General features: G+C 36.5%; 1 protein-coding gene across 1 annotated transcript in view; it reads left to right on the forward strand.

Moving 5' to 3' along the window:
• Trhr (thyrotropin releasing hormone receptor) overlaps positions 1-16,861 on the forward strand; it is a 41,037-nt gene extending 24,176 nt beyond the window's left edge. The window contains exon 2 of the mRNA XM_069991830.1: positions 16,454-16,861. Coding sequence (XP_069847931.1) covers positions 16,454-16,861 — 408 coding nt within the window. The remainder of the gene's footprint in view (positions 1-16,453) is intronic.
• Positions 16,862-26,629: the final 9,768 nt, after the last annotated feature.

Consider the following 26,629-nt stretch of genomic DNA (forward strand, 5'->3'; position numbering starts at 1 on the left):
AAAAGGAAGAGGGGACAAATATAGGCAGAATACAATGTACATCTGTGACAAAAGAAGGGGGAAATGTGAAATGAGTCTGAGAGAGGGAACAGATGGGGTGAAGAATGAAGGAATGTGTAACTTCTGATCAGGAAGCAGATGAGCACATTAAATTGTAACCTTCTTGAGCAATAAATTGCATCAAATTAATAACTATGTTCCTAAAAGTCTTAGTGTCACAGTATGAAAATTAATCTTTGTTAGGAGCAGGTGGCATAAAAATCTTGTGCAAAAAAGTGATTTTTTTTCACTCCTCCAGTTCCCCTTCCACTGGACTTTAAGCTCCAATTTTGTTGGTTGGTTTTTGCAAACATTAGAAAAGAAATTTCCTCACAAAATTTGAGTTATTTAGAAAAGACAAAATGGTGAGTTTGGATATATGTGTGTGTGTGTGTGTGTGTGTGTGTGTGTGTGTGTGTGTGTATACATACACACACATATATATACTTATATACACATATAGGTATATATATATATATTATTTATGTATTTTCTCCATGAATTTTCTGATTTTTCCTGTAAAATTCAAGTAAAGAGGACTATGATGAAGAAAATAAATTCATTTCCTGGCATATAGTGGGCATATCATATGTCTTTATTCCCTTCAGTTTCCATTTGTTTTTTCCTATTTTTTGTACTGTGAAACATGTTAAGACAATAACTGCCCAGTTTCTATCTAACACACACATTCAACGATTCTCAGAAAGTCAGTTTTGTCATCACTTTTCGTCCATTCCTCGTATCTTTGCCTCTCCTTGGTCCCCTAGCAGAAGTGCAGAGCTCATCCCCTTCGCAGAGAAGGACCTTCGCCCAGCCAGTGTAGGTGCTTAGCTGTTTTCTTGGAGAATAGAAGACGTTACAAAGGAAAGGGCAAACCAGTACTGTGCAGCTGTATGTCATCTCATAATTCCAACTCTGCTATCTTCCCAAAGGCAACGCCAACCTGTGGTCCTACTGGAAATACAGTCCTCCTGGGATATAGAGTTCTCTTTCCTCAGCACAAACTCCTATCTCAGGAATCTGCTCTGCTTACCTTCCTTGGCTCTCTCTGAAACTGTGGAGGGAAAATATATCTATTTCAATAAATGTTTTACATTTATTATTAAAGTATAAAACTTTAAAATTCCTCGGTCATCATTTCTGCACTAAAGCCCTATAGTTTCCTTAAGCATTAACAAATACAAATGCAGATTCTTTATTGTGCTTCTCTGCTAATTTTTCCAGAGATATACATACTGATTTTTCCAGGAATATGTGTACTTGTGCATGCATATATGAGTGCATGCACATGTCTGTGTGCTTGTGTGTGTGTGTGTGTGCGTGCGTGTGTGTGTGTGTGTGTGTGTGTGTGTGTGTGTGTGTGTGTGTGTGTGTGTGTGTGTGTGTGTGCTGTTTCTAGGGCTAAAACTCAGGATCTGGGTGCTGATCCTGAGCTTTTCTTTTTGCTCAATTCTAACACTCTACCACCTGAATCACAACTCTATTACAATTTTTGCTGGTTGGAAATTATTCTCACAGACTTTCCTACCCAGGCTGGCTTCAACCACAATCCTCAAATCTCAGCCTCCTGAGTAGCAAGGATTACAGGTATGAGCCACCACCTCCCAGCCTCATGGGTATTTATAATCAGGTTAGAGCCCAGAAAACAGTCTGTAATTCTTCTAGAACAGCCATTCTAAATGGATCATTTAGATACTGCAATGACAGTTGGAGTCAAAAGCCTAACATTAGCATTCCTGGATGGCTTCTTGTCAAGAAATCTATAAGTAATGAACAGCCCACAGCCTGACAATCCATAGCCACCTCATGGGTCACCACTGCGCTTCTATTCAATCTTGAGGCACTTTCTGGCTGCCTTGAGTTGATTCCAAACCCCTATCCGGCCCCATCATTCAACTTTCAAGACCCACCAATGATCTCAGTCTATGAGATGAAGTACCCTACATTGATTATATCTTTTAAAATCTGAATGTCCAGACATGTGTCAAAACAAACCATAGCAATCTGTAAGAAGACATTCCCAGAGTCCCAATCAATTGCCAAAGCTTGGCTACATTCAGATTTATTTAATTACCAAATCAAATTTAGCCTTCAACTGGCTAAATTAATATAACAAAATGCAGAAGGTCATGGATCACTTTGCTGAGGACTATCTGAGAGCAAAATGATTCCCAGTTTCAGAACACTCTGTTAATATGCAGACGGCAGGAGAACATGGACAGAGTCCAAACACAGAATGTATTGTTACTCTTTGAAGAATGGCATTGGAATATTAAAGGATTTTTAAATATGTTTTATACTCAATAGCAAAAAACATGTCTCCAGAAAGATGTACACTTCTGAAAATGAGCATTGCAGAAGTGCACTTTGCTGATTGATGAAGAACCCTGAACCCACATGTAACTCTACAACTCTACTTAAAAAAATAAAAACAAGTATTTATTCAGCAACTATATCTAGAGCACTTGTTATATGTCAGGCCTACTTATCAATAATTCCTCCAAACTTTTGTGCAACAGGCATGCTGTGAATTTGTTGAGTTACTTTGTCCATGAAGCCAAATAAAGTGCTTATTCATAAATACAAATTACCTGCTATGATGCCCTTTAAAATCACTCATTAAGAAAGAGGTGAGTAGCTTTCAAAACAAGTTTAATGATGTTGCTGACACCTCCTGTTGTATGGCTTTGTCTTTTTAGTACTAACAAAGCCTTTTCCACTAATTGAGAGTGTCCTAGAACTTAAGAAAGATTCAGGCATAAATCATGTCATCTGCCCAGTGTCCTCAGAGACAGAGAAGTACTATAAAACCAAGATACTGGGTTCCAGTTATGGCTCTGTCTTTTGTAACTACCACACGTTGTCATTCATCAATACAGAGAACAATGTCATAATGCTTATCTTCAAAGGAATAAGGTCCAGGCAATAACAAATCCCATGAGGACACACAGATTTCTATTTCCTAGAATCATTCACAGAATCAATGATCAGATACTTTTTAACTGAATTAGCACAAAAATTGCAACCAAATCTCCTAGGGAATTGAAGTATAAATGAATCCCTATGATTTCCCTAGGAGAGCTAATAAGCTGATAGCTGACAAATAATTAAAATGTCCCCGAGCTTATATAACCAGAAACAAATTAATGGCTTACTCTATATCCCAAGAACTGGACCTATTTATCATTTTATTGACTATTTTTGAATTTTCAGTGCCGTTGTTTGCTTATTTCTTCAGGAAATAGATTAGTGGGAAGGACTCCTCTCTGTCTTACTATGGAAACTTTCTTCTCCCTAATCAGGACTCTCTCCAGGTGTATCTCCACTTGGGGTAAAGCAACCACAAAAGCCCATAGAGAATTCCAAGGTTACAAATGATTCCTGGCAACCATACCTTCCAGTTATTTTGTAACTCATCCTTCCAGCAAGTAAAACTAGCTTAAAAACATGTTGATTTCTGTTGATAGGTAGAATGAAAATGAGAGCCAGCATCTAAAGACTCTTGTTCAGTCATTAGTTTTGCTACTTGCCTATGGCCTATATCTCTGTATCTCTGTCTTCAATTGACATCTCTTCACCAACAAAATGGGAGCTGTAACATTCAACCTACAGATGTCAGTGGGATATGAATACAGCACGTTCCAGTGATCTGAAAAAAGTGGATTAATTCCAAAGAGCTTAGCAATTAACTGCTCACAGAATTTTCACTCAGGGTTGAGAAAGGTGATGAGAAAGATAGCATCTTGTCTTTTATTGTCTTGATCTCTTCAATGTGACTAGGAAAGGAAGCATAGCTATTCAAAAGATAATTTTGTGTGTGCACCTGAGGAAATTCCAGCCAGACTACTTATGTCCTGGATGCTATTCTCCATTCTTGAAAAGAGTTTCTTCAATTATCTTTGTCCTGAACCATAAATTTTCACTCCCTGAGCAAACGATGATACTGTTTTGATACTCTGTTTTTCAAAAAAATAAATAAAACAAATACTTCTTTCCTCCTTACAAGCCTTCTTTGTCTCCACTCTTCTTTCTAGAAAACTGTCAATAAATAGGTTTACAATAACTACCTCCAGTTCTCCCTATTATCCCCCAAAAGTTCTTCATAGAGTGAAATTGAAATAGTATTTAACATTCTTGAGTACTGTATAACTTAAAAGGCAGAACACAAACCAGCCATTCTACCCCCGTTCAGTGAAATAAAGATAAATGACTGATAAGAGTAATAAAATCATATGATCATATAAAATTTGTCCTTCAATGTCCATACTAGTTTTATGCATTATAAGCAAAACAGAAAGCAATGGATAAATAAATTTGGTGCATATGTACTATGGGATATTATTCAGCAACAAAAGAAATTCCCATACATGCTACAATGACTATCCTTATAAACATTATGCTAACTAAAGAAAGTCAGTTCTACACAAAAGACTATATGATTTTATTCAGATACAAAGATCATGAAAGGAAAATTTATAGCAACATACGTAGATCAGTGCCTGTGGAGACCTGAAAGAACTAGGGGAAACAGGAAACTGATTGGGTAGTGTGTTTCTTTTTGAGACAATGAAAATTAAACTTTAGTGATGGTTACACAACTCTGTGAACACACTAAAAACTTTGGAACTGTGCATTGTAAATTGGCAAATTTCATAATACATAAATTATATCTCCATAAATCAATTTAAATAATATAATCAGTTGTATGTCAAGCTGGTAACATGAATTGTAGATGCATTGTGTTGAAAATAATCCTTCAGTTTTGTAATCTTCCTACCAAAATGTATAACCACAGATGCTTCAAGAGAAAACATTGGCCAAACTCAAACTGAGGTGCATTTCGTAAAATATCTAATTTTGTAAAATATCTAATATACCACTTTTGGCTATCTCTGTTGGCAATCTCTATCTTTACATATTGTGTATAAGTAAAGTGACTATTATATTCCCCTTCGCTTGCCTTTCCTATGCTTGGAACAAATGTCAACCCATTTCTAGGTTGACTAAAAATGACTCCACAGAGTTAGTGTTTCCAGTACTCTCCCCTGAAGCAGTTCCTTCTTTGGCAGCTATGTCTCTCCTTCTGCCATACTAATGGAGGCCAAGCACTTCATGGAATATGACATTACTTAATCAAATTGTAGAAGCTAGCTAGGGACAGAAATTGTTCCACTTCTTCATATTGGCTGCAATCGGAACTTTCATACAATGCCCATTTATATATATCCAAGTAGTCACAAACATTTCAAATCAATACTTTATTAACTTTTCACATGTTTTAGGCATGGATGTCATTTAGGCCAAGAAAGCCCTTGCAAATCCTCCTTAACCCCAAGTCCAGATCTGTTATCACTGGCTCTGTCAAAGAATTTGCCTCACAACGGCCCATCACATCTAAGACACCTCAAGGCATTGGCAGTATCTGTCTAGATCACTGTCAAATCCTCAAGATCCAGTACATTGGTATACTGTAAGGATGCAGATGAAAAGCTTAAAATGAATGGAAAAAATATTTTAAATGTATTTTAATATATATCTTATTGGAAAGATACTGTACATAGGGGTTACAGTTACATAAGCAAGGTAATGAGTCCATTTTCTATCAAGCCTTGTTACCTCCTCCTTTGTTTTTCCCCTACCATCCCTTCCCTCCCACCTCTCCAAATCCCTCCTCACCTACTGAAATTGTAAAGTTCGTTTTCAACATAGTGTCTTGTATATCTCATTGTTACAATGGTCAACCTTTATCCTTATTTAATTAAGTATTTTGTTATATCTCTTCCCCTCCTCAAATTATATAAATGTATATACAAGATGCAGGACATTGGAATCAGATACAGTGTAAATGGGTTATACCGTGGGGGAAGAACACACAAAAGAAACAAAAGATGTACTATGTGAATGGATAAATTTCTTTCTGGTCAAAATATATTGTGAAATTACTTTCCTTGAATTTCATCCTGTTTCTAAATACCTTCAAGTCTTTGGGTAGAAGCTTCAGTAATGAAGCAGTATATTTTTATTCCCATAACCCTGTGTACTCCAGTGACAAAAAAGCAATATTGCTTAATCACAGTGGTTTAGTTTCAAATCTACATTATTTTCACTTTATTCAGGATAATAAATATCAGCAAAAATAAACTTCAATAACCATCTTAAATTGTGATAAAAGATTATACCTAGGGTATTTTCTTTCTAGATATTTGCTCCTTTATTAAGAGCTACTAAATGCCAAGAAGATGCCCACTAAAACTGTGAACATTTTAGGAAGTAAGCAAATATAATTAAAGATATTTTAAATTAACAAACATAATTACAGGGTTAAATGTATTCTCTATCATATCATGGGAGATAGATTCTTCTTAATCTTAGAAACATACTTATATTTCCTTGTTGGCACTTCCTTAAAATTTTTTAAAGTATATTTCAAATGAGAAAGCTAAACTATATCAAGTACACATTTAACTTATTAATATAAACTCCATTTAAAGGTGTTCTTAATATTAAAATATGTGCAAAATTCTCTGCAATATACTCTGATATATTAGACTATTCAAACTGAGCAAAAGATTGTAGTTACAAATTCTGAAATAATTCTTTTTGCCTAAATGAACTCAAATTTTTCTGAGGACTATTTTATGTCACATACTGGAAAGTTATATGAGAGCAGAGAAATGAATAAATTTGCCCTGGCCCTGAAAAAACTTACCATTTTTGGAGGAAAAAAAATAGCTCATTGAATGAAATGTTTGGAAGTGGGATCAAAGCAAGCTTAGGAGACTCCAGAAGTACAAGAGAAATACATTAACCTTGAAACACATTGCTTTTCTTTAGCACAATGAAAGCTGCTCCCTTCAATGACATTAAGTGAAAAGAGATAGGTCAGTATGACAGGTAGATTCAATGTCTGACCTCACATCTGTACGGAAAATGCAAAGTGGATGAAATTCAACCTTTCTTCTTCTTTTTTTTAATTGTGAAAATACTGTGCAGAGGGGTTACAATTACATGGGCAAGGTAATGAGTACATTGCCACCTCCTTAGTTTCCCCTTCCCATCCCTTCCCCTTTCCCACACCCCTACACCCCACACTCATCTGCCCCCCCAGCCTCCCACCCCCACCACCCCCCTCCCACTCCCACCCCGCCAAAGTCATAAAGTTCGTTTTCGACATAACAACTTGTACATCTCATTTTTGCAATGGGTCCACCTATATCCCTATTTAAACAATTTGTTCCCTTCCCCTCCACAAATTATACCAACATCAAATACAGTAAAAGCAGGGGTTATACCGTGGAGGAGGGACATACAATGCAACAAAGAAATCATCTTATAAATATGTTAGAAACAATCGCAAGAAAGAAAAAAACATTTGAATACATATCTTAGGATTCATTTCCCTAACATCAATTTATCTGACCATTTCTGCTTGTCTCAGACATATACAAGTTATTGCAAAAAAGGAAAACACGGGACCTGTTTCTTAGGGCCTGGCTTATTTCACTTAACATAATTTTTCCAAGTATTTCCATTTCCTAACAAATGGGGCAATGTCATTCTTTCTGATGGAGGCATAGAATTCCATTATGTCTATATACCACATTTTCTTGATCCATTCATCTACTGAGGGACATGTGGGTTGGTTCCAGATCTTAGCTATGGTAAATAATGCTGCAATAAACATAGTTGTGCTGGTAGCATTAGTATGGTCTTGGATGTGATCATTTGCGTTAATGCCCAAAAGTGGGATTGCTGAGTCATAGGGGAACTCTATGTGGAGTCTTTTGAGGAACCTCCATACTGCTTTCCAAAGTGGTTGAACAAGTTTACACTCCCACCAACAATACAGCAGGGTTCCCTTCTGTCCATACCCCCTCCAGCATGTGTTGTTATTAGAGTTCTTGATTATAGCCATTCTAACTGGGGTGAGGTGGTATCTCAACGTTGTTTTGATTTGCATTTCTTTTATCTCTAGGAAGGTTGAGCATTTCTTCATGTGTCTAACATCCTTCTTTCCTCTTCAGAGAAGTTAATCTTTAAGCCTTTAGCCCACTTATTTATTGGGCAGTTGTTTCTCTGAAGATTTGTTGTTGGGGGATTCAATTTTTTGAGTTCCAGGTATATTTTAGATATGAGACCTTTGTCCGTTGTATGGCTAGTGAAGATCTTTTCCCAATCCATGGGCTTTCTATTGATCTTGCTAGCTATGTCCTTTGCCATGCAGAAGCTCTGCAGCTTCATGCAATCCCATTTGTCCAACCTTTCTTTGATTTGTTGTGTTTCTGGGTCTCTATTAAGAAAATTTTGGCCTGTGCCAACGAGACCTAGGGTTTCTCCTATTCCATCCTGTGATGTTTTCAGAGTGTCTGCTTTGACTCCGAGGTCTTTGATCCATTTGGAGTTGATTCTGGTGCAGGGTGATATATAAGGATCTAGCTTTAGTTTTCTACAGGTGAGTAACCAATTTTTCCAGTACCATTTACTGAAGAGACTGTCTTTCTTCCATTCTATTTTTTTTAGCTCCCTTATTGAAGATTAGATGGCTATAGGTCTGTAGGTTCATTTCTGGGTTTTCAGTTCTATTCCACTGGTCGTGAGGTGTGTTCTTGTGCCGGTACCAAGCTGTTTTGATTACTATGGCTTTGTAGGAGAGTTTGAAATTTGGTATTGATATTCCTCCAGCAGTGTTCTTTCTGTTAAGGATTGCTTTTGCTATCCAGGGTATTTCATTGTTCCATATGAATTTTTAGATTGCCTCTTCTATTTCCTTGAAGAATGAAGTTGGAATATTGATAGGTATCGCACTGAATTTGTAGATAGCTTTGGGAAGTATTGCCATTTTCACAATGTTGATCTTTCCAATCCAGGAGCATGGGAGGTTTTGCCACTTTCTAAGTTCTGTTTTGATTTCCTTTTTCAGGTTTTTAAAGTTTTAATCATAGAAGTCCTTCACTCTTTGGTTAAGTTAATTCCTAGGCATTTTATTTTTTGTTGAGCTATTACAAATGGAGTTGCTTTCCTGATTTCAGCCATGCTTTTCTCATTGTTGGCATACAGAAAAGTCATTGATTTTTGAGAGTTAATTTTGTACCCTGGTACTTTGCCCAAGTTTTGAATCAGCTTGAGTAATTTGGGAGTGGAGTCCGTGAGATTCTTTAAATACAAAGTCATGACATCTGCCAAGAGGAAGAGTTTTACTTCATCTTTCCTTATTTGGATCCCTTTTATGTTTGTATCTTGTCTTATTGCTGTAGCTAGGCATTCTAATACTAAATTGAAGAGAAGTGCAGAGTGGACATTCTTGTCTCATTCCTGAGTTTAGAGGAAATGGTTTTAGTTTTTCACCATTAAGTATAATGCTGTCTGTAGGTTTGTCATATACAGCCTTTATTGTATTGAGGAATGTTCCACGGATTCCTAATTTTTCCGGAACCTTCATCATAAAGGGGTGTTGGATCTTGTCGAATGCTTTTTCTATATCTATTGAGATAACAATGTGGTTCTTATCCTTGCTCTTGTTGATGTGATATTAATTGATTTGCATATATTGAACCAGCTTTGCATCCCTGAAATGAATCCTGTTTGATCGTGGTGTATGATTTTTTGGATGAATCGTTGAAGTCGATTGGCCAAAATTTTGTTGAGAAGTTTTGCATCAATGTTCATCAAAGAAATGGGTCTATATTTTTCTTTTTTGATGAGACCTTGCCTGGTTTTGGGATGAGGGTTATGATGGCTTCATAGAATGAGTTCTGTAGTGAACTTTCTCTTTCAATTTCATTGAAGAGTTGAAAGAGTATTGGTATGAGCTCTGCTTTGAAAGCCTTGTAGAATTCCTCTGTAAAAACATCTGGTCCTGGGCTTTTCTTAGATGTTTCTATTTCAATGCTTGATATGAGCCTGTTACGATAGTTTAATTCATCTTGGTTTAGTTTCATCATGTCAGTATTTGCTAGGAAAAGGTCCATTTCTGCCAAGTTCTCAAATTTATTATCATAAAAGTTTGAGAAGTATTCCCTTATAATGTTCTGAATTTTGGTTGTTTCTGTGGTTATGTTTCCATTCTCATCTCTGAGTTTATTTATTTGGATGTGTTCTCCTCTTTTTCTGATAAGATTTGCTAAGGGTCTGTCAATTTTGTTAATTTTTTTCAAAGAACCAACTCTTTGTTGTGTTGATTCTTTCTAATTTTTTTTGGATTCTAATTCATTTAATTCTGATTTAATTTTTTTTAGTTGTCATTTAGTTGTTTATTAATTCTGTAAGTTTAGATTTTGGTATCTCCCAATAAGCCACTTTCATTCAGAGGGTATGGATCCCTTTCATTGTAACAAGAAATTTAACACTCACCTGTTCTTGAAATATATTCAGACGTACATTTAGATATAGTATTCTAAACAATTCATTTTGTCAAATAAATAAACAATTGAGGGGTAGTTGTGGAGGTAGCAGAGAAGGGATGGTAGGAGAAAAACAAAGGAGGAGGCAACAATGCTCGATAGGAAATGTACTCATTACCTTGCTCAGGTAACTGTACAGTACTTTTATAATAAACAATGTACAAAAAGATTGTTTTTTAAATCTGCCAGTACTTGGGTTTCGATTGAGGGCCTTTTGCTTGCTCACTTTGGTATTGGCCTGATGCTTTTACAACTTGAGGCACATCTTCAGTCCAACTTTTTGCTAGCTATTGAGTAATGGAGCCTGGAAGACTTTTCTGTCCAGGGTAGCTTCAAAGCACAATCCTGTGGGTCTCAGCCTTCTTTTTTTTATTTTTTATTTTTTTAATTTAATTTAATTTTATTTGTGAACATACTGTACAGAGGAGTTACAATTACATGGGCAGGATAATGCGTACATTTCTTACCAAGCATTGCAGCCTCCTCCTTATTTTACCCTTCACTTCTGATTTAATTTTAATTATCTCTATCCATCTACAGGATTGGGGTTTCTCTTGCTGCTCTCTTTCAAGGAGGTTCAGATGTCTCATTAAATGATTGGTTTCAGAGCTCTCCAATTTGTTGATGTAGGAACCCAGAGGTATAAACTTGCCTCCGAGTACTGCCTTTTCTGTGTCCCAGAGAAGCTGGTAATCTGTGTGTTCATTTTTGTTAAATATCATGAACATTTGAATTTCGTTTCTAATCTCTTCAATGACCCACTGGTGATTCAACAGTGTGTTGTTCACCTCTATGTGTTATAGGACTTTCTTTGGTGGTTTTTGGTTTTGAGTTCTAATTTTATTCCTTTGTGGTCTGAGAGAATGCAAGGTTTCTGAATTTAGACATTTGCTTTGTGACCTAACATGTGGTCTATTTTGGAAAATGTTCCATGCGCTGCTGAGAAAAACATGTATTTTGATGCTGCTGGGTGAAATATTTGGTAGATGTCTGTTAAATCTAGTTGATCTATGCAGTTGTTTAGATCTGCGGTTTCTCTGTTGAGTTTTTGCAGAGTTGATCTATCTAGTGGGGATAGTGGTGTGTTAAAGTCCCCAACAATTAATGTCTTTGGATCTATGTGAAATTTGAGGGAATGTAGTGTTTCTCGGATAAATTTGGGTGTTCTGTTGTTTGGCGAATAGAGATTTAGAATTGTAATATCCTCCTGAAGGAGAGATACCTTAATTAGTATGTAGCGGCCTTCTTTATCTCTTCTCACTAATTTTAATTTGAAGTCTATTTTATCTGATATTAGGATTGCAACTCCCACCGGTTAATGGGGGCCATTTGCTTGGTAGATTTTGTTCCAGATTTTGACTTTCAAAATGTGTTTGATTTTATGGACAAGGTGTGACTCCTGTAGGTGGCAGATAGAAGGATTTTGCTTTTTAATCCAACTAGACAGTCTATGTCACTTAATTGGACAGTTAGTCCATTCATGTTGAGAGATAGGACTGAGAGGTATTTTGTAGTTCTGCCATTTTGTCCACCTACTTGGGGGCTGTGGCAACTGGGTTCTTCATATGGTTCTTGGATTCTCAGTTTGGGTACAGTTTCTTGGCTTTTATTGTGGTCTTGTTGATTTTGTTGTTCCTTTTATGTGTAGGACATCTTTAAGTATCTTTTGTAGGACTGGTTTGGTAGAGATATATTGTTTCAGTTTCTCTTTGCTGTGGAAGGTTTTTATTTGACCTTTGGTTATGAAGGAGAGTATAGTAGCTGGGTATATAGCTGGGTATAGTATTCTTGGTTGATAGTTGTTTGTCTTTAGAGCATGGCATACATCATTCCAGACTCTTCTTGCTTTAATTGTCTCTGCTGAGAAATATGAGGTGATTCTAATTGGTTTCCCTTTATAGATGATTGATCTTTTCTCCTTGACAGATTTAAGGATGTGCTCCTTGGTCTGAATTGATCCTCTGAGGATTATAATGTGACGGTGGGATATCCTGTTCTGGTTTGGTCCACTTGGGGTTCTCAAAGCTTCTTGTATCTTAATAGGCCTATCTTTTTGCATGTTTGGGAAGTTCTCTGCTAGGATCCTGTTAAACAAATTTCCTAGACCATTAACTTCTGTTTCTAGGCACTCCTCTACACCCATAATCCTCAGATTAGGTCTTCTGATGGTGTCTTCCAAATGTTGAATAGATCTATCATATGTCTTGGATTTGTCTTGGATAGTTGTATGTTCTTTCTTTATAATATCTAGGCTGTCTTCAATCCCCAAGATTCAATCTTCTACATGATCTAACCTACTGTCAAGACTTTCTACTTTGTTTTTTATTTCTTCTCTTTCTAATTGGTCAGCTTTGATGGCTTCAAATTCTTTGTTGGAGCTTTGTTTTAGATCTTGTATGAACTTCTTTACTTCCTTAATTTGGTGGTCAGTGTTTATTCTCAAATCACTTAGTTGATTGGTTATGGTTTCCTTGGACTCCCATTCCTTCTGTCAAGTTCCACTCAGCATTCCATGTGTAGTCGCCCTGAATTCTTTCAGCTGTCTGTTTAAGGATTCCAAGAATGCTTCTATTGGTCTTTGTCTATTCTCTCCCATTCTCGAAATTCCTGTATTACTCTTTGATTAGCTTCCTCACGTTCACGCAATTTCTGTAGTTTCTTTAAGTGTTCTCAGCCTGCTCACACCATTCCTGACTTTCTCTTTGTCTGTTCTCAGCCTGCTCACACAATTCCTGTCTATCTCTTTGACTGTTCTCAGCCTGCTCATAAAATTCCTTTATTTCTCTTTGAGTGTTCTCAACCTGCTTTCGAAATTCCTGTACCAATCTTTGAGTAGCTTCCTCATGCTCATGAGATTCCTGTATTGATCTTTGGTTTGCCTCCTCTCTCTCCCAATCATGCTCACACTGAGTCCTTTGCAGGTTTTCAATCTTTTCATTGACCATGTTTACCAGTAGTTTTTGTAGAACCTTTTGAGAACTCTCCTCTGGATTATTCATTATCTGTTCTGTCACCTGATTATCATGAGTGGGAGTTGAGATACCTGGATTTGCCATTTTTCTTGTGTTTTTTCCAGCTTTTTCTGCCCATTTGGTATGAAAGTAACACCAATCTTGTGCTAGAATATTATTTTAAGGCAAGCATCAACCAAAGTCCTGTAGTTGCACACTAAAAAGGCTGCAGATACAATCTAGTTCAACAGATACAATTTATTCAACATCAAACAACTATGGATTAATGGGCTAAGAACAGCAAAGAAGAATTTGGCAAACCAGAAATTCTTAGGTTTCAGGGAAAATGTGGGGAAAAATAGGATTCGAGGGATGTGGAGAGGTAAAAGGAGAGTGAAATTAACCAAGTCCTAATCTCAAAGAGGGAAAATGATTGGACAGAATGATAGGCGAGAGAGAAAAAGAAAAAAAGAGACACAAGAAAAAATGGAAAAACAAAAATTTAAATTTAAAAAGAGACTTAAAATTATCTAAGTTTAAAGGTGAAATTGGGAGAAGAAAGGGATAGGATGAGAAGAGAGGAGGGATAGAAAGGAGACATGAAAAACTAAAAAATAAAAATTCTTTAAAAATTATATAGGTATAAAGAGATAATATTGCTATTAAAGAATTTAAGCCTAAGAGGTTTTGAATTGAGTAATAAATTTCTGGATTAAGTGTGTACACAATGGGGGATAAGGTCTATTAATCATTGACAGGTATATATCTGAGGATGAGCAGAACAGCAATTAAGTCATGCAAAAAAGAATGAAAGAGAAGAAAAAAATGAAAACAAGGGAAAAAAGGGGGAAAAAAGGACCAAAAGTTCAGTAGAGATTAAAAAAAAAAAAAAAGCACACACACATACACCTAAAATAAAAATTATGAGAGGGGGAAAAAAAGATTAATAGAAAAAAATTTTAAATTAAAAATTTTTTAAAAGGTACCAAAAAGAGAGTTCTTTGATTTTTTTTTGGGGGGGGGGGGTGAATGGGAAGATCCTGTATCTCCCTTGTGTCCATAACCTCTTAGTGGAGCCTCTGGCCTGCTTGTGGTGTTTGGTTTTCCTGTGGCTTGATTGGTTTCTTAAGTCAGTTTGTTTGAGCAGGCAGAAAAAATACTCTGCTTTACCCAGGATTTTATGATCCTCCTCCCAGGCTAGTTCAGTGGGAAGGAGATCTGCTTTGAGTATCACAAAAGAGGGAGATGGCTGTTTCCTCTAGTTTGGAGATGCTGTGATGAGGCTAGGTTCTGGGTAGGGTTGAGGCCTTTCAGCAAATAGTAGCTTCTCCCTGAGAGGCTAGCTTCTGAGACACTCACAGAGCCCATCCTGGAGCCATTCTCAGGGTTTATGTTTACTGAATTTCAGTTGATTGTCTAGGCTGCTGTAGGGAGGCAGCCTCTGCCTCTGCTTACCCGGTGAAGAAAGTCACTCCTCGAGGGGTGGTGCCATCTCTGCCTGGGCTGGGTGACTTTCCCCTGGGTGCAGCTGAGCCTGGCAGGTCAGGTCAGGTTCCTGTGACCTGCTAAATGACTCTTTCTTTTTTTCTTCCAAGGCCTGAGTTGGAGCTAGCTGCTCAGCCAGGCCTTTGTCAATATCAAAGATGGAGATCTCCTGTGGTGGGAGGGGGAGGAGTGGCCTTCCCTCCTCTGCTCCCTGAAAAGGAGTGAGAATATCAGGGTTCTACTCATGCCGGAGTCTTGGTTCCTGGGTGGTCTCTGGTCTGCGGTCTTCAGGATGAATATATCTGCTCCTTGTCAGTTCTGGCTGGTGTTGAGTAGAATCCGCTTACCTGCTGCATCTGGCACCTTTGTCCTGGACTCTCTCTGTTGGCAGCTACGAACAAGTGCTCAGATCTGTCTCCTTGCTTGGATTTTCCCTCTCTGGCCAAACTCTCTGTACTGTGATGGCACACTTGGTGAAATTCTCTGGCCTAGGACTGTTCAGTGGAACACTAAAACTGCTTTCTATGTGAGAGCTTGTTTAGCCTCCATCTTCTCTTCCGCCATCTTCCTAGTATCCTCCACCTTTCTTCTTAACTGTGTGTTTAAACTCTAGAGGAAGTTAAATATCTGGATGACCCCAACAGAAACAACAAAATAGAAATCTCACTGTTGAAAATTCAAAAGACTTTCATGGAGAAGGTAATAGCTAAAAGATAGACCATGGCTTTTGTGCTCATGTAGACTTGGGTTTGAATCATAGTTCTAATTCTGTAATTCACACAAACTTTGAAACATCAATTGTTTCGGACACAGAATAAAAATAATGTTAATTTCCTAATAAAGTTGATATAAGCATTCAGTTTAATGTTATAGTTCAGTTAATGTTATAGTACTTATGAGATCACCTGGGTCCTCAAAAAAGAATCAAATAAGACAATGGCAATCCAATTGTAAATCAAGGCAGGATTCCAATGAAGGATGATTCCTCATTGGCAGAGAATGAAGCAGTGATTCATGTCAGAAAACCTTGAGGACTAGGCAGCCAATAATTATTTGAAGAATAGAAATCCTTGTAGGTCATTCCTCTTTATTGTCTTCAGGTCCAATCTAAGGTCCCCAAGCATTTCCAGATTAAAAACTTCCAAGTGCGGATGAGTAGAAAGTAGAAAGAAAGCCAGACAAAAAGCCAAATAGAAATAGAAAGTACAGAGGAGTTTAAATCCTTAAGGGCACCCGTTAACAAACAGAGCAGGCACCTGGTGGATACATGCCCACCCTAGCCTTCTTTGCACAAACAACTGTGTTTTATTACTGGAGTACAGTTGTCTACAATGGGATTAATCTCAATAACATCTTTATTTTGGCTTTTCCTCCTCTGTTACATTCTCCTGTACATCCACAATCCTGCTTCCTGGGTTCACTTCCAAATAAATAACCTCTACCTCTACCTAATCTTAAGTCCTTGTCTCAGACCACTACATCTTGAGAAATAAGGACATGGGTTAAGAAGAGGAGAGTTATTTTTTATTTATTTTCATTTGTGTTTGTACTACTATATTTTTCTCTATTTCTTTGTAGGTCACCAAGATGCTGGCAGTGGTTGTAATTTTATTTGCCCTTTTATGGATGCCCTACAGGACTCTTGTGGTTGTCAACTCATTTCTCTCCAGCCCTTTCCAAGAAAATTGGTTCTTGCTCTTTTGCAGAATTTGCATTTATCTCAACAGTGCCATCAACCCTGTGATTTACAATCTCATGTCCCAGAAATTCCGGGCTGCATTCAGGAAGCTATGTAAGTGCAAGCAAAAGCCAACAGAGAAACCCAGTAACTACAGCGTGGCCCTAAATTACAGCGTCATCAAGGAGTCAGACCATTTCAGCACAGAGCTGGATGACATCACTGTCAGTGATACCTGCCTCTCTGCCACCAAAGTATCTTTTAATGACACCTGCTTAGCTTCTGAGGTGACCTTTAACCAAAGTTGACTCATGAATTAGAAGAAAATGAACCACTAAGTAAATGAGAATCTGTTCAGTTATCATACACAACAGAAGAAATAGCCAATACATACATGTGAAAACAGAGCAGATAGAATGTAATACTCTTCCAAGTATTGGCCATAAATACTTAAACTCATCCCAACAGTGGAGGCTTTTTTTTTTCTTACAAAACTAGCATCACAAAAATGAAGCACATCAGTGGAAGAGTTACCTAGGGAAAACTGAAAGCAAAATCCCTTTCATTTAGTATGGAGGAAATCACTATATTTTGTGTGGTTTCAAAACAGAAAGTACATTTACTCAGTAAAAATGAGATTTCAGACATGTCCACTTTATCAAAAAAATTGTTAGGCTGTTTATAAAATTAAAGGGTGATTTTTATATTGTACAAAGTACATAGCCATTCAACTTTAATGTAAAACAAAATTCAAAATAGCCAAAAATATAAAGTGAGGTGGCATGTGGGTTTCATTTTGACATAAATCAAGATCTTTATCAACTCTTCAAGCTTCCTAAATTGACAGGCAAAGCCAATACAGCGCCAAGAATTTAAAGTGAGATTTTTTTTTTGCTTTTTTATCTGAAACTTTCAAGGAAAACAATTCTTTTTGAACATTTTTGTATATAAGCCACTGAGGCATGTCAAGCATATTCTTCTAGCTGACTGTAGCTTAAAAGTCTGAAGCAATCTCAAAAGCTTAGTTGCTATTCTAAATCAGCCAATATCTCATTATTACACTTGGAGATGAAGACCTCTCGCTGAACCTTGTAGTCAATAGATTTTCACATGCCTGCAAACGTCTTTCTTTCTGATTGTTATTTGAGGTTGATTTGTTTTCAGAGGCTAGTTATATTTTGTTACAGATTATGCATCCAAAGTAATGTAGAAGTCTATTGATTGCATTTTTAGTAGAGTTATAAGTGATTTCATCCTGTTTCCAGCTTCTCATGCTTCTAGTTTTGCCTGTGACTGCTATTCCAGCAATTATTAGACAGCTGTGAATAAGAATCTACCCAGGACATTAGACAGGTCCTACTTAAATCACTCTCAAATGACTCACCTACTGAGATTTGGCAGGTCAGATCTCCCAGGGTAGAAATTGCCCTTGGTTATGGTTCAGAATTATTGATTTTTTAACAATTGGAGTGAAAATTGTCTGCACTGAAAGCTGGCATTTTCTCCTCTCCTGACTATATCTCTATGTCATGGATTTCTTTTCTGAAATCTAATTATTATTAGTAATCTATCCCTCCGCACCTACTTAATTAAGTATATGCTCTGTTTTGGAAGCTTCTGTTTTGAAATACTGCTTCATGAAGAATTTACCTTCCAGAACATTCCAGATTATGAAAACTCATCTACTGCAGGAAGAAATTCTTATCCTGTCATCTATCACAATGTCATCATCATATTGAATGCAAGCAAATATTTACAGAAAAAATACTCTGAAAGTTCATTTCTATGACATTAAGCTATCATTTTTAACAAATTTCATTCCGAATCAATGACTTTTCTTGTCATTATAAATAGGCACTAGAATGACCAAATGACATAAGCATATGTACAGATACACACATACACACATATGCATAAATTAACAGGTGATTGGAATAAATTATACTTTATTCATTAGGGAAAGGAACTAATATTTTTGCAGAGAAATGGACTTAATTCTTGGGCTTGGGGATGCTAACTGCTAAGAAACAAATGAGTATGAACTTCTTTAGAATGTCTTGGACTGGTATTGATAAATCTGGAACTGAAGAGAAGAAGAAAACATACATGACTTTACAGGAAGACTCCACCTAAGCAGAGTACTGCATTCAGAAGTCAATAAGAATACTTTCTGAAATGGCACAAGATGCCTCAGTAAGAAAGCTAAATATTTACTAGAGAGGAATAATAAATCACCTTGTTTTGGTACCCACAAATCACGTGTAATCTCATCTTAAAATGTACTTTGTTTGTCTTTGTCCTATAATATTTTCATTTATTACATGATTTGCTTGCCTAGAGTTCTTTGAGCATCCCCTGAAAGCCACTATGTTCTAAGTCTCTGTGTTAGGTCATCAAGATTCGTAGTTATAAAGTAAATCCTAACAACTTCCACAAGGGTGACTCCATTTTTCATTTGTATTCTATAGATTATCTAAATTTAGATGGTGTCTCTAATTTTCAGTTAAATGAATGAATGAATGAATGAATCTCCAGCTAATGAATACATTCTGAAATCACTTTAGTTGTGTGATTTTAGAATACAAACAACTAAATTCTTCACTGGAGAGAGTATCAGGGAATCTGGAGTTATCAACTAGACTTTGTAGAGAAAGTGGGTATTTATTCTGAGATATATTAGACAGCTAGCTAAAGGAATGACAATTTATGTAAGTGAAATAAGATGAATGAGGGCCAAGGAGACACAAAGAAACCTTAGAACAAAACTCTGGATATTATAGGCATGTGTCCAATGCAAGTATAATTCATCAAGGATTGATTAAAGATAGTTGGAAGGAAAAGCAAAGGAAGTAAGTACCCTACCTGTATTTATATTTGGTCTAAAAAATTCACTCACACTCAAGAATATAAAATAGAAATGTATATAAGTAAACTACTGGTTATTTTCAAAAATTGAATGTAATTTTTATCTAGACAAAATATGGTATAGTATTTGTCTTGTGAGTTAAAATATTAGAATTATTCTTATAATACTAATTTTCCAAGTTAAAATGTAAATGCATATGTATATCTTTTTCTATATTATATTGTCATTACGTATTAAAAACTATTTATATATGTGCATATTATTCAGGTCCCTAACTACTCTGTCTACTTATGCAAAACAGAGATCAGAGCTAGCCCAGGGTCCTTGGCTGTTTGTGAATCAAAGCTTCGGCATTAACCCTGACGTTGAAACACATGTAGTGATTAGCTTCTGGTTACTATGACCTCATTGTTGACTTGCATGTTGTATATAACATTCCTATGAGTGTTTTGGTTTTCTTCTATCAGTTTTGGAAAGTTGAGTGCTGACCCACTTGACCATTTGGAATGAACTATTGTATCCTGGTGGCACAAACGTTCTTTCGGAAAGTATTGTACTATGGGAACTTACTTCTTTTATTTGTGGATGGTGTGCAATAAACCATAAAAACTGAAAGATCTGTCTCCTTTGATTTCTTTATTTTCAAAATGATTGCATTTGGGGTATAACTTGCTCTTAAAACCATTTGTCCAGTGGGTCTGGGAAGATGGCTTAGTGGTAGAGTGCTTGCTTTGCATGCATGAGGCCCTGGGTTCAATTCCTCAGAACCACATAAGCAGAAAAAGCCAGAAGTGGCACTGTGACTCAAGTGGTAGGGCACTAGTCTTGAGCTGAATTGCTGAGGGAAAGTGCCCAGACCTAGAGTTCAAGCCCCACAACCAAGAAAAAAAAATCATTTGTCCAGAAAATCACATCTTAATTCACTGCCATCCAACATGTACCATTGGTAGATAACTATAAGTAAAACAACAATAGATATTTCCAATTTCAATACTAAATCCCATGTGTATTGAAACAAATATTAACTAACTTATCAAGCAATGAATGATCACATTGACATTAGTAAGTTCATTTAACATTAATATTAGATGAGAAAAAAGTAAGTGGTGCTAGTGGCTGAGGTTTGCGCAACACTGAAACATTGTTTCTTATTGTCACTGTTTGAATAATAGCAGAATATACTTAAAAACCTGTTAAACAGATACTTGTTATTGTAAAATAGATTATTCCATTGCCATTGTGATTCAAAATCATCTCCCCTTTACCTGGAGTAGCTAACAAAATATATCTGGTTATAAAGTTGTGCACTTATCTATGTAGAAACACAATTGTCTATTCCCTGAGGCTCTATTGTCATAAACAGACTTCGTTTGATGAAGTTCATTTGGGCATATGAAAGAAAATTCTTGCTGAAGTAAATCTCAAGCTTTGTTTGAATGGCCTTGTTCTTTTACATTTGAAGAACTTGGAAAAAAATTAAAATGTACTTGGAACACTGCAACACTCAGCGAATAAGAGCAGATACCTTCAAACCTCACAAGAATAATGCTAACTCTGACACTATTTGTCTTCTAAGGCATTTTATTCTTGTAGTGTCATGTACTGTATAGGCTCTCAAACCATATAAATTTTCCTTAATTTTCTAAGATATTCATGTGGTTTACCAAGTAGCACATCCCTCTTTTCTAGCGAAAAAGGCTATAAAAATCCACGAAGGCACATTTTTGCTGACTCTGATCAGCAAAGTGCAGTGATTTAACAATACTTGGAACACAATGGACCTTCTATCCATTGCTAATGGATACAAATGAATGTGTTTATTAAATAATTAGCTTTAATGAACAGAAAACATTATAAACCGCAAAAGGAACATAGACAAAACAGACAATGAAATATCTTAGAGATTCTCTATTTGTATCACTGTCCACTCATTCATATTAACCTTTAAAAATGTTTAGCTTTAAATTATGTTTGTTCTGACTTAAAATTCTACTAAATATGACCATCCAATCTCCTTCATGAATCTGCCCATTCTTCTGATATAGTCATTACAAATGATAATATAATGTAGATAAATGTATACAAACCACATGCCATTTATGGTGTCTTACACCACATCTCCTTAGAGATCCATGATTTTAGCATAGTTTTCTCCTATCCAACAAGCCAAAGAAATTGCTTTTCTACCCTATCACCTTCTCCATAGTTGTGAAAAGTCCCTCAGCATAACTAAATCCAGCCAAATTGTCCAGGGAGTGAAGACCCCTTAGGATCAGCATTTAAACACTGGGAAATTATTATCAATGAGCATATACTCCAGTCTCTCATTTTATTGTGAAATATTCTCTTTTTCAAAGGGAAAAACTACACATTATAGTTAGTGCAAATGCCAAACCTCATTTGATTATATCAACACCATTTTATAATAAAATTCAAGTTATTATAAATCAAAGAGAAATTCTTTCATCTGAGAGGCTATTTAAGGATAACTCACAAATAAAAGCATGCCTAATAGTGAAAGATTGAACACTTTCTCTCAAAAATAAGATGACAATCTTATATGTAAGGAAGTCAAGAAATACACTACAATACACTAGGAATAAATAACAAGTTCAGCAAATTTGAGACCTACAAAGTCAATATACAGAGAACAAATATGTGTATATATATATATATCCATATATATGTATATGCTCACATATATATGTATTTGTATACATATATGTGTGTATGTATACATATATGTACATATATGACATGAATAATCTGCAGATTAAACAACTTTTTAATGGATATATTAGGTGAAATTATGTGCTAACTTTCAAGTTTATTGAAGACTAACTTATGGGCTGAAGAAAACCTGTAAAACAGATAGCAGTAGCAATGATTATTACAATATTTATTTGTTTATTTAAGTCTTAGTTATTATCATTATACCAAGATGTACACAAAAATACACAAAAACATTACCCTAATGAGTAGATAAAGGGAAGAAATATTGAGATTTTTTAAGACTATAAAACAAGGTTCACAGAAAAGTCTTCTGGATAGCATTTTTTTGTGTGGAGGATTTATTGCAGGAAAAGTTCTCTTACAATTTAATATTAAAGTATTTCATATGGGTAACACTTTGTTATTCATGATCATTCATTTTCTCTGAGAGAAATGCTAGTGGTCACCTTAAAGTTTTAAGACAGATGAAAGAATCAATGTCTTTGCTTGGAACACTGCACACATTCTTCTTGATGCCAAGTTGTGATGGATATGGACACACTGATTTCCATAGCCAGATGGAGAGCTATAATTCGGGAAGTATTGCTGAATTTGCCATTACCTATTGATCATCCAGGCTACACATCACACTGTCCTTTTGCTTGCTGATCAGAGATGGCAATGAAGATGATTAGTATTAATAGATGCCCTTTAATTTCTCATATTAGTAATAGACTTTGGGGAGTTTTATAAAAATTAATATTGCTAATGACTTATGACTGGTATGACACAATAGTCCAATAGAGTGACCCACAGAAGACCTGGAAGGATTGAAATCAGCCTAGGGATGTAAAAGAAGTCATATTAATAATAACAACACAATTTCACAGGTAAGTAAAAAATCCCTGCCTACTCAATATACCTGAACCTCCCTCCCCTTCAGTTATTTCTTACAGATCATGAGGGTGTATTACATTGATCAAGACTTAGCTTGTTCTTCCTGTGTGTTCACCTGCTCATTGATGCTAAATTACCAAAGGAGAACCTTTCCAAGTTGCCTAGCTTCTGGTTCCCACCACAATAATACCAACTTTCACCAAGGATCATCTTTTCTGGCTTTTAAAGATATAACATATGCTGGGTGCCAGTGACTCACACCTATAACCCTAGCTACTCAGGAGGCTGAGAGCTGAGGATCATAGTTTGAAGCCAGCCCAGGCAAGAAAGTCTGTGAGACTCCTGTCTCCAATTAACCACCAGAAAACTGGAAGTGGTGCTGTGGCTCAAGTGGTTGAGCACTCACCTTGAGCACAAAGAGGCTCAGGGACAGCACCCATGTTCTGAGTTCAAACCCTACAACCAACAACAACAAATAAAAAGTGCAATATGTTTTGCAGCACTTTATCTCCCTATTCTTTGTAACATGACCCTTCTTCTTCTACTTTCTATCTATTCTACTTTCATACCACTGTTTGTGTATTATGTGAAGCAATGATTTCTATGAAGTCTGAGCTCTGGCCAGTAAATGCTGTCTTGATAGATGGTGGAAAACAACCTATCTGTCTTCTGTGTCTTCTTTCTCTCTTCTCCCAGACTAGACTGTCAATCACAAAACTTCTGCCTCAAGTGTTTCTTTCAACCTTGATGGAGAACTAGCTTGTGAAGGTAAATGTAAAGGATGGCCTGGTTCATTAGCACAGCAGACTCTTCTATTCATCCCAATTCCAGGGACCAACTCCAGTGGTTTTGGAAACAGGTTGTTTGAAGAACAAAACTACCTATGTTGGTTCTCTGCTCTTGAGAACTTGAAGGAACAATGTTAATGGAAAGAAAACCTGACAAGGTCCCTAGCTTAATTCAAATCTAAGCTCAACCCTACTCAAACATAAAGTACTAGTACCAGCTTGACCACCATCACCCAGGGCTCCAGAATGTATCTCCCTCAGCCACATTCTCCCTCCAGCATTTCAGTGGCAATAATGAAGGAAGAGACAGAACAAAACATTCTTTTTTAAAAAATAATATATATATATGTGTTTATTGTACAGATACTGTACATCCTTGACCACCACTAGTCTGTAAAAAGTCTAGAAAGGATCTGCTTAGTGTGACTAATAAAGCTGAGATAAAATTTCAAAATCAAACATGGTAATTTAACTGCTAAAATCCTTAAAGAAAATGTATTTGATAGTATTCATTCTCCTTTTCAGCTTTAAATCCCATATCCTGGACTGAGTGGAGGAAGCCTTTTACCCAGCAAGGCCAAAGCTGCTGAATGTTTTTTCCTGTGTTTGGAGGGAGACCACAGAGTCCACTCTACTTTCTGCAATCATTAGCTGATGGATCCACAAAATCCAATTTTATGATGAAAGACTAGAATATTCCTCTCGGTGTTTTAGAAACCATCTAATTATTCATTCCCTCTTTTCCTAGTGGTGTCAGGAGAGAATGAGGTCTAAATCTTCACCTGCAGGCAAATTTAAAAAACAAAGCAAAACAAAACCACCATTTCCATTAGTAAAGCAGCATTTTCATTAGTAAATGAACAGTACAAACCAGAACCTTAATTTTGGTTTGTATGTGCAAATCACAAAGCAGCCTCTCAGTCAGACTCCCCTAAGCAAACAAACATTCTTTAAAGGGACTCCTACAAGCTGCTGTCTCTTGTTTCTTATCACTGCAGGAGAAAGTTCTTCCGAATTCAGGCAGAGTGCAGCACCGATGAAGCTGCACACAAAAATTGGGAGACAAGTTGTGGCATCAACTACTGTAATTAAGAAAATTGTTTTTAAGCTTTTCTATGAATACAAATCACTGAATAAATGAGCAAAAGGCCTCTTCATTACTGAGGCAGGCAGATGCGGAAGAAGCATCAGGGTCTCCAGGAGACCCAAGAAGATTTAGAAGGAGGATTAAGGGCAGAAGCCAAGCGATCTCAGTCAAACAAAGAGGTCTGGATGCTTGCAAAAAGAAGATAAAACAGAATGAAATGTGCAGCTGGGGTGCAGTTGCTGAAACATTTGCCTGAGTCAGAAAGAGAAAATAAAGTAGAATATCATAGCCAGGCACCTGGGGAATGTGGAGGATATAGGCTGTGAGCCTGTGCCAAGTCATCAAATGCCTAACCTTGACACTGCTCTTCATCTTGCCCTGGACCTCCCTGTGTATCCCACTCAGAACACCAAAATCCCATTGTGCTCACCTCTGTGGCCCTCACCAGAGAGCAGCGCTGATGCGTACTGTCCATTCCAAACAGCTGAGAAAGAAGGAAATAGGCTGTGGACCGAGCGTTACAAAGCCCCAACGCCTGATTGTCAGAAAGAAAGCCTGGCCTTGGTCCAGGATGACCTCTGAGGAAACAATGAAGAGACGCTGAAGACCCACAATGTCATTTTGGGCGGCATATGGAATAGAATGTGTCAGCCTTAAATAAACAATCAAGGAAGAGAAATAAGGGTTCATTGATTGGATGTTGTTTGGACTGAAAAAGGAAAAGTGGCCCAGTTCTAGTTCATAATCTGTCTTGGAAATTTAGTGACAAATTCCAAAGCAGCCCTCAAATTCATTTGAAAATGGCCCAAAGTTCCCCTCCTCACCTTAGTCTTGAAGCTTGAAAAGTATTTTAAGATGCTACTTGGAAAATGTAAACTTATTCCTTTAAGGACTAAGTTCATCGAGTGGAGATGCTCATTATTAGGAAATATTCATAACAGAGAAAAACAGAAGCTATCTAAAATGCAATATTGGAAAAATTGATTAGGATTAGCAAATTAGGCTATTTCTACAGGTAGAATACATAGTACTGTTAAAAGTTATGTTGTATTCTGATATAAGCTTGCACAAAATTTAAAAACCGCATTGGTATAATGATTTGACATGTATATTTGCATAATGTGAGTACATATTTTCAGATTTTTTTTTTACCATTTACCCCTTTTTGTTTTTCAACTTGATCACATCAGATCTCACAAGCTAGTAGAAACCCAAAGGATTTCTAGAAGATAAGAGAAGCTGCACTAGCACTATTACCTGAAATAAGAATTTCATAATAACTGATGAAGCTGATTCTAATACTACACATAGCTGATTTCAGGAATCTGTCTGGAACTAACTTCTATGTATTGGGAAATATACTTATCTAAGTGTATAGTTCTTGGAAATCCAAATATAGAATTTGGATGAAGCTGAACAAGACAGACATGAATTTCATTTCTGCCAAATGGGGAATGACCATCTTGAGAATATGTACCAACGGAGTAATTCTGAGTGATTCTACATCTATTGCTTTTAATTGCATGTTCAACTGTGTAAAAAGCAACCAAGACAGTGCTTGGCTTCTAATAATACTCAATAAATAACAATCCCTTTCCAATCAGAAGCTGAGCACCAACTATAAGTTTATTTGTACTGCCCCCACACACCTTTATTTTTTTTTAGAAATAAGCAGGGCAGAGGTTTTCTATTCACAGTTTGAAACAAAATATTCTTCATGTCACCT

The sequence above is a fragment of the Dipodomys merriami genome, unplaced genomic scaffold (genome assembly GCF_024711535.1).
Source record: "Dipodomys merriami isolate MVZ:Mamm:240054 unplaced genomic scaffold, mDipMer1.0.p SCAF_4, whole genome shotgun sequence".
Lineage (NCBI taxonomy): Eukaryota > Metazoa > Chordata > Mammalia > Rodentia > Heteromyidae > Dipodomys > Dipodomys merriami.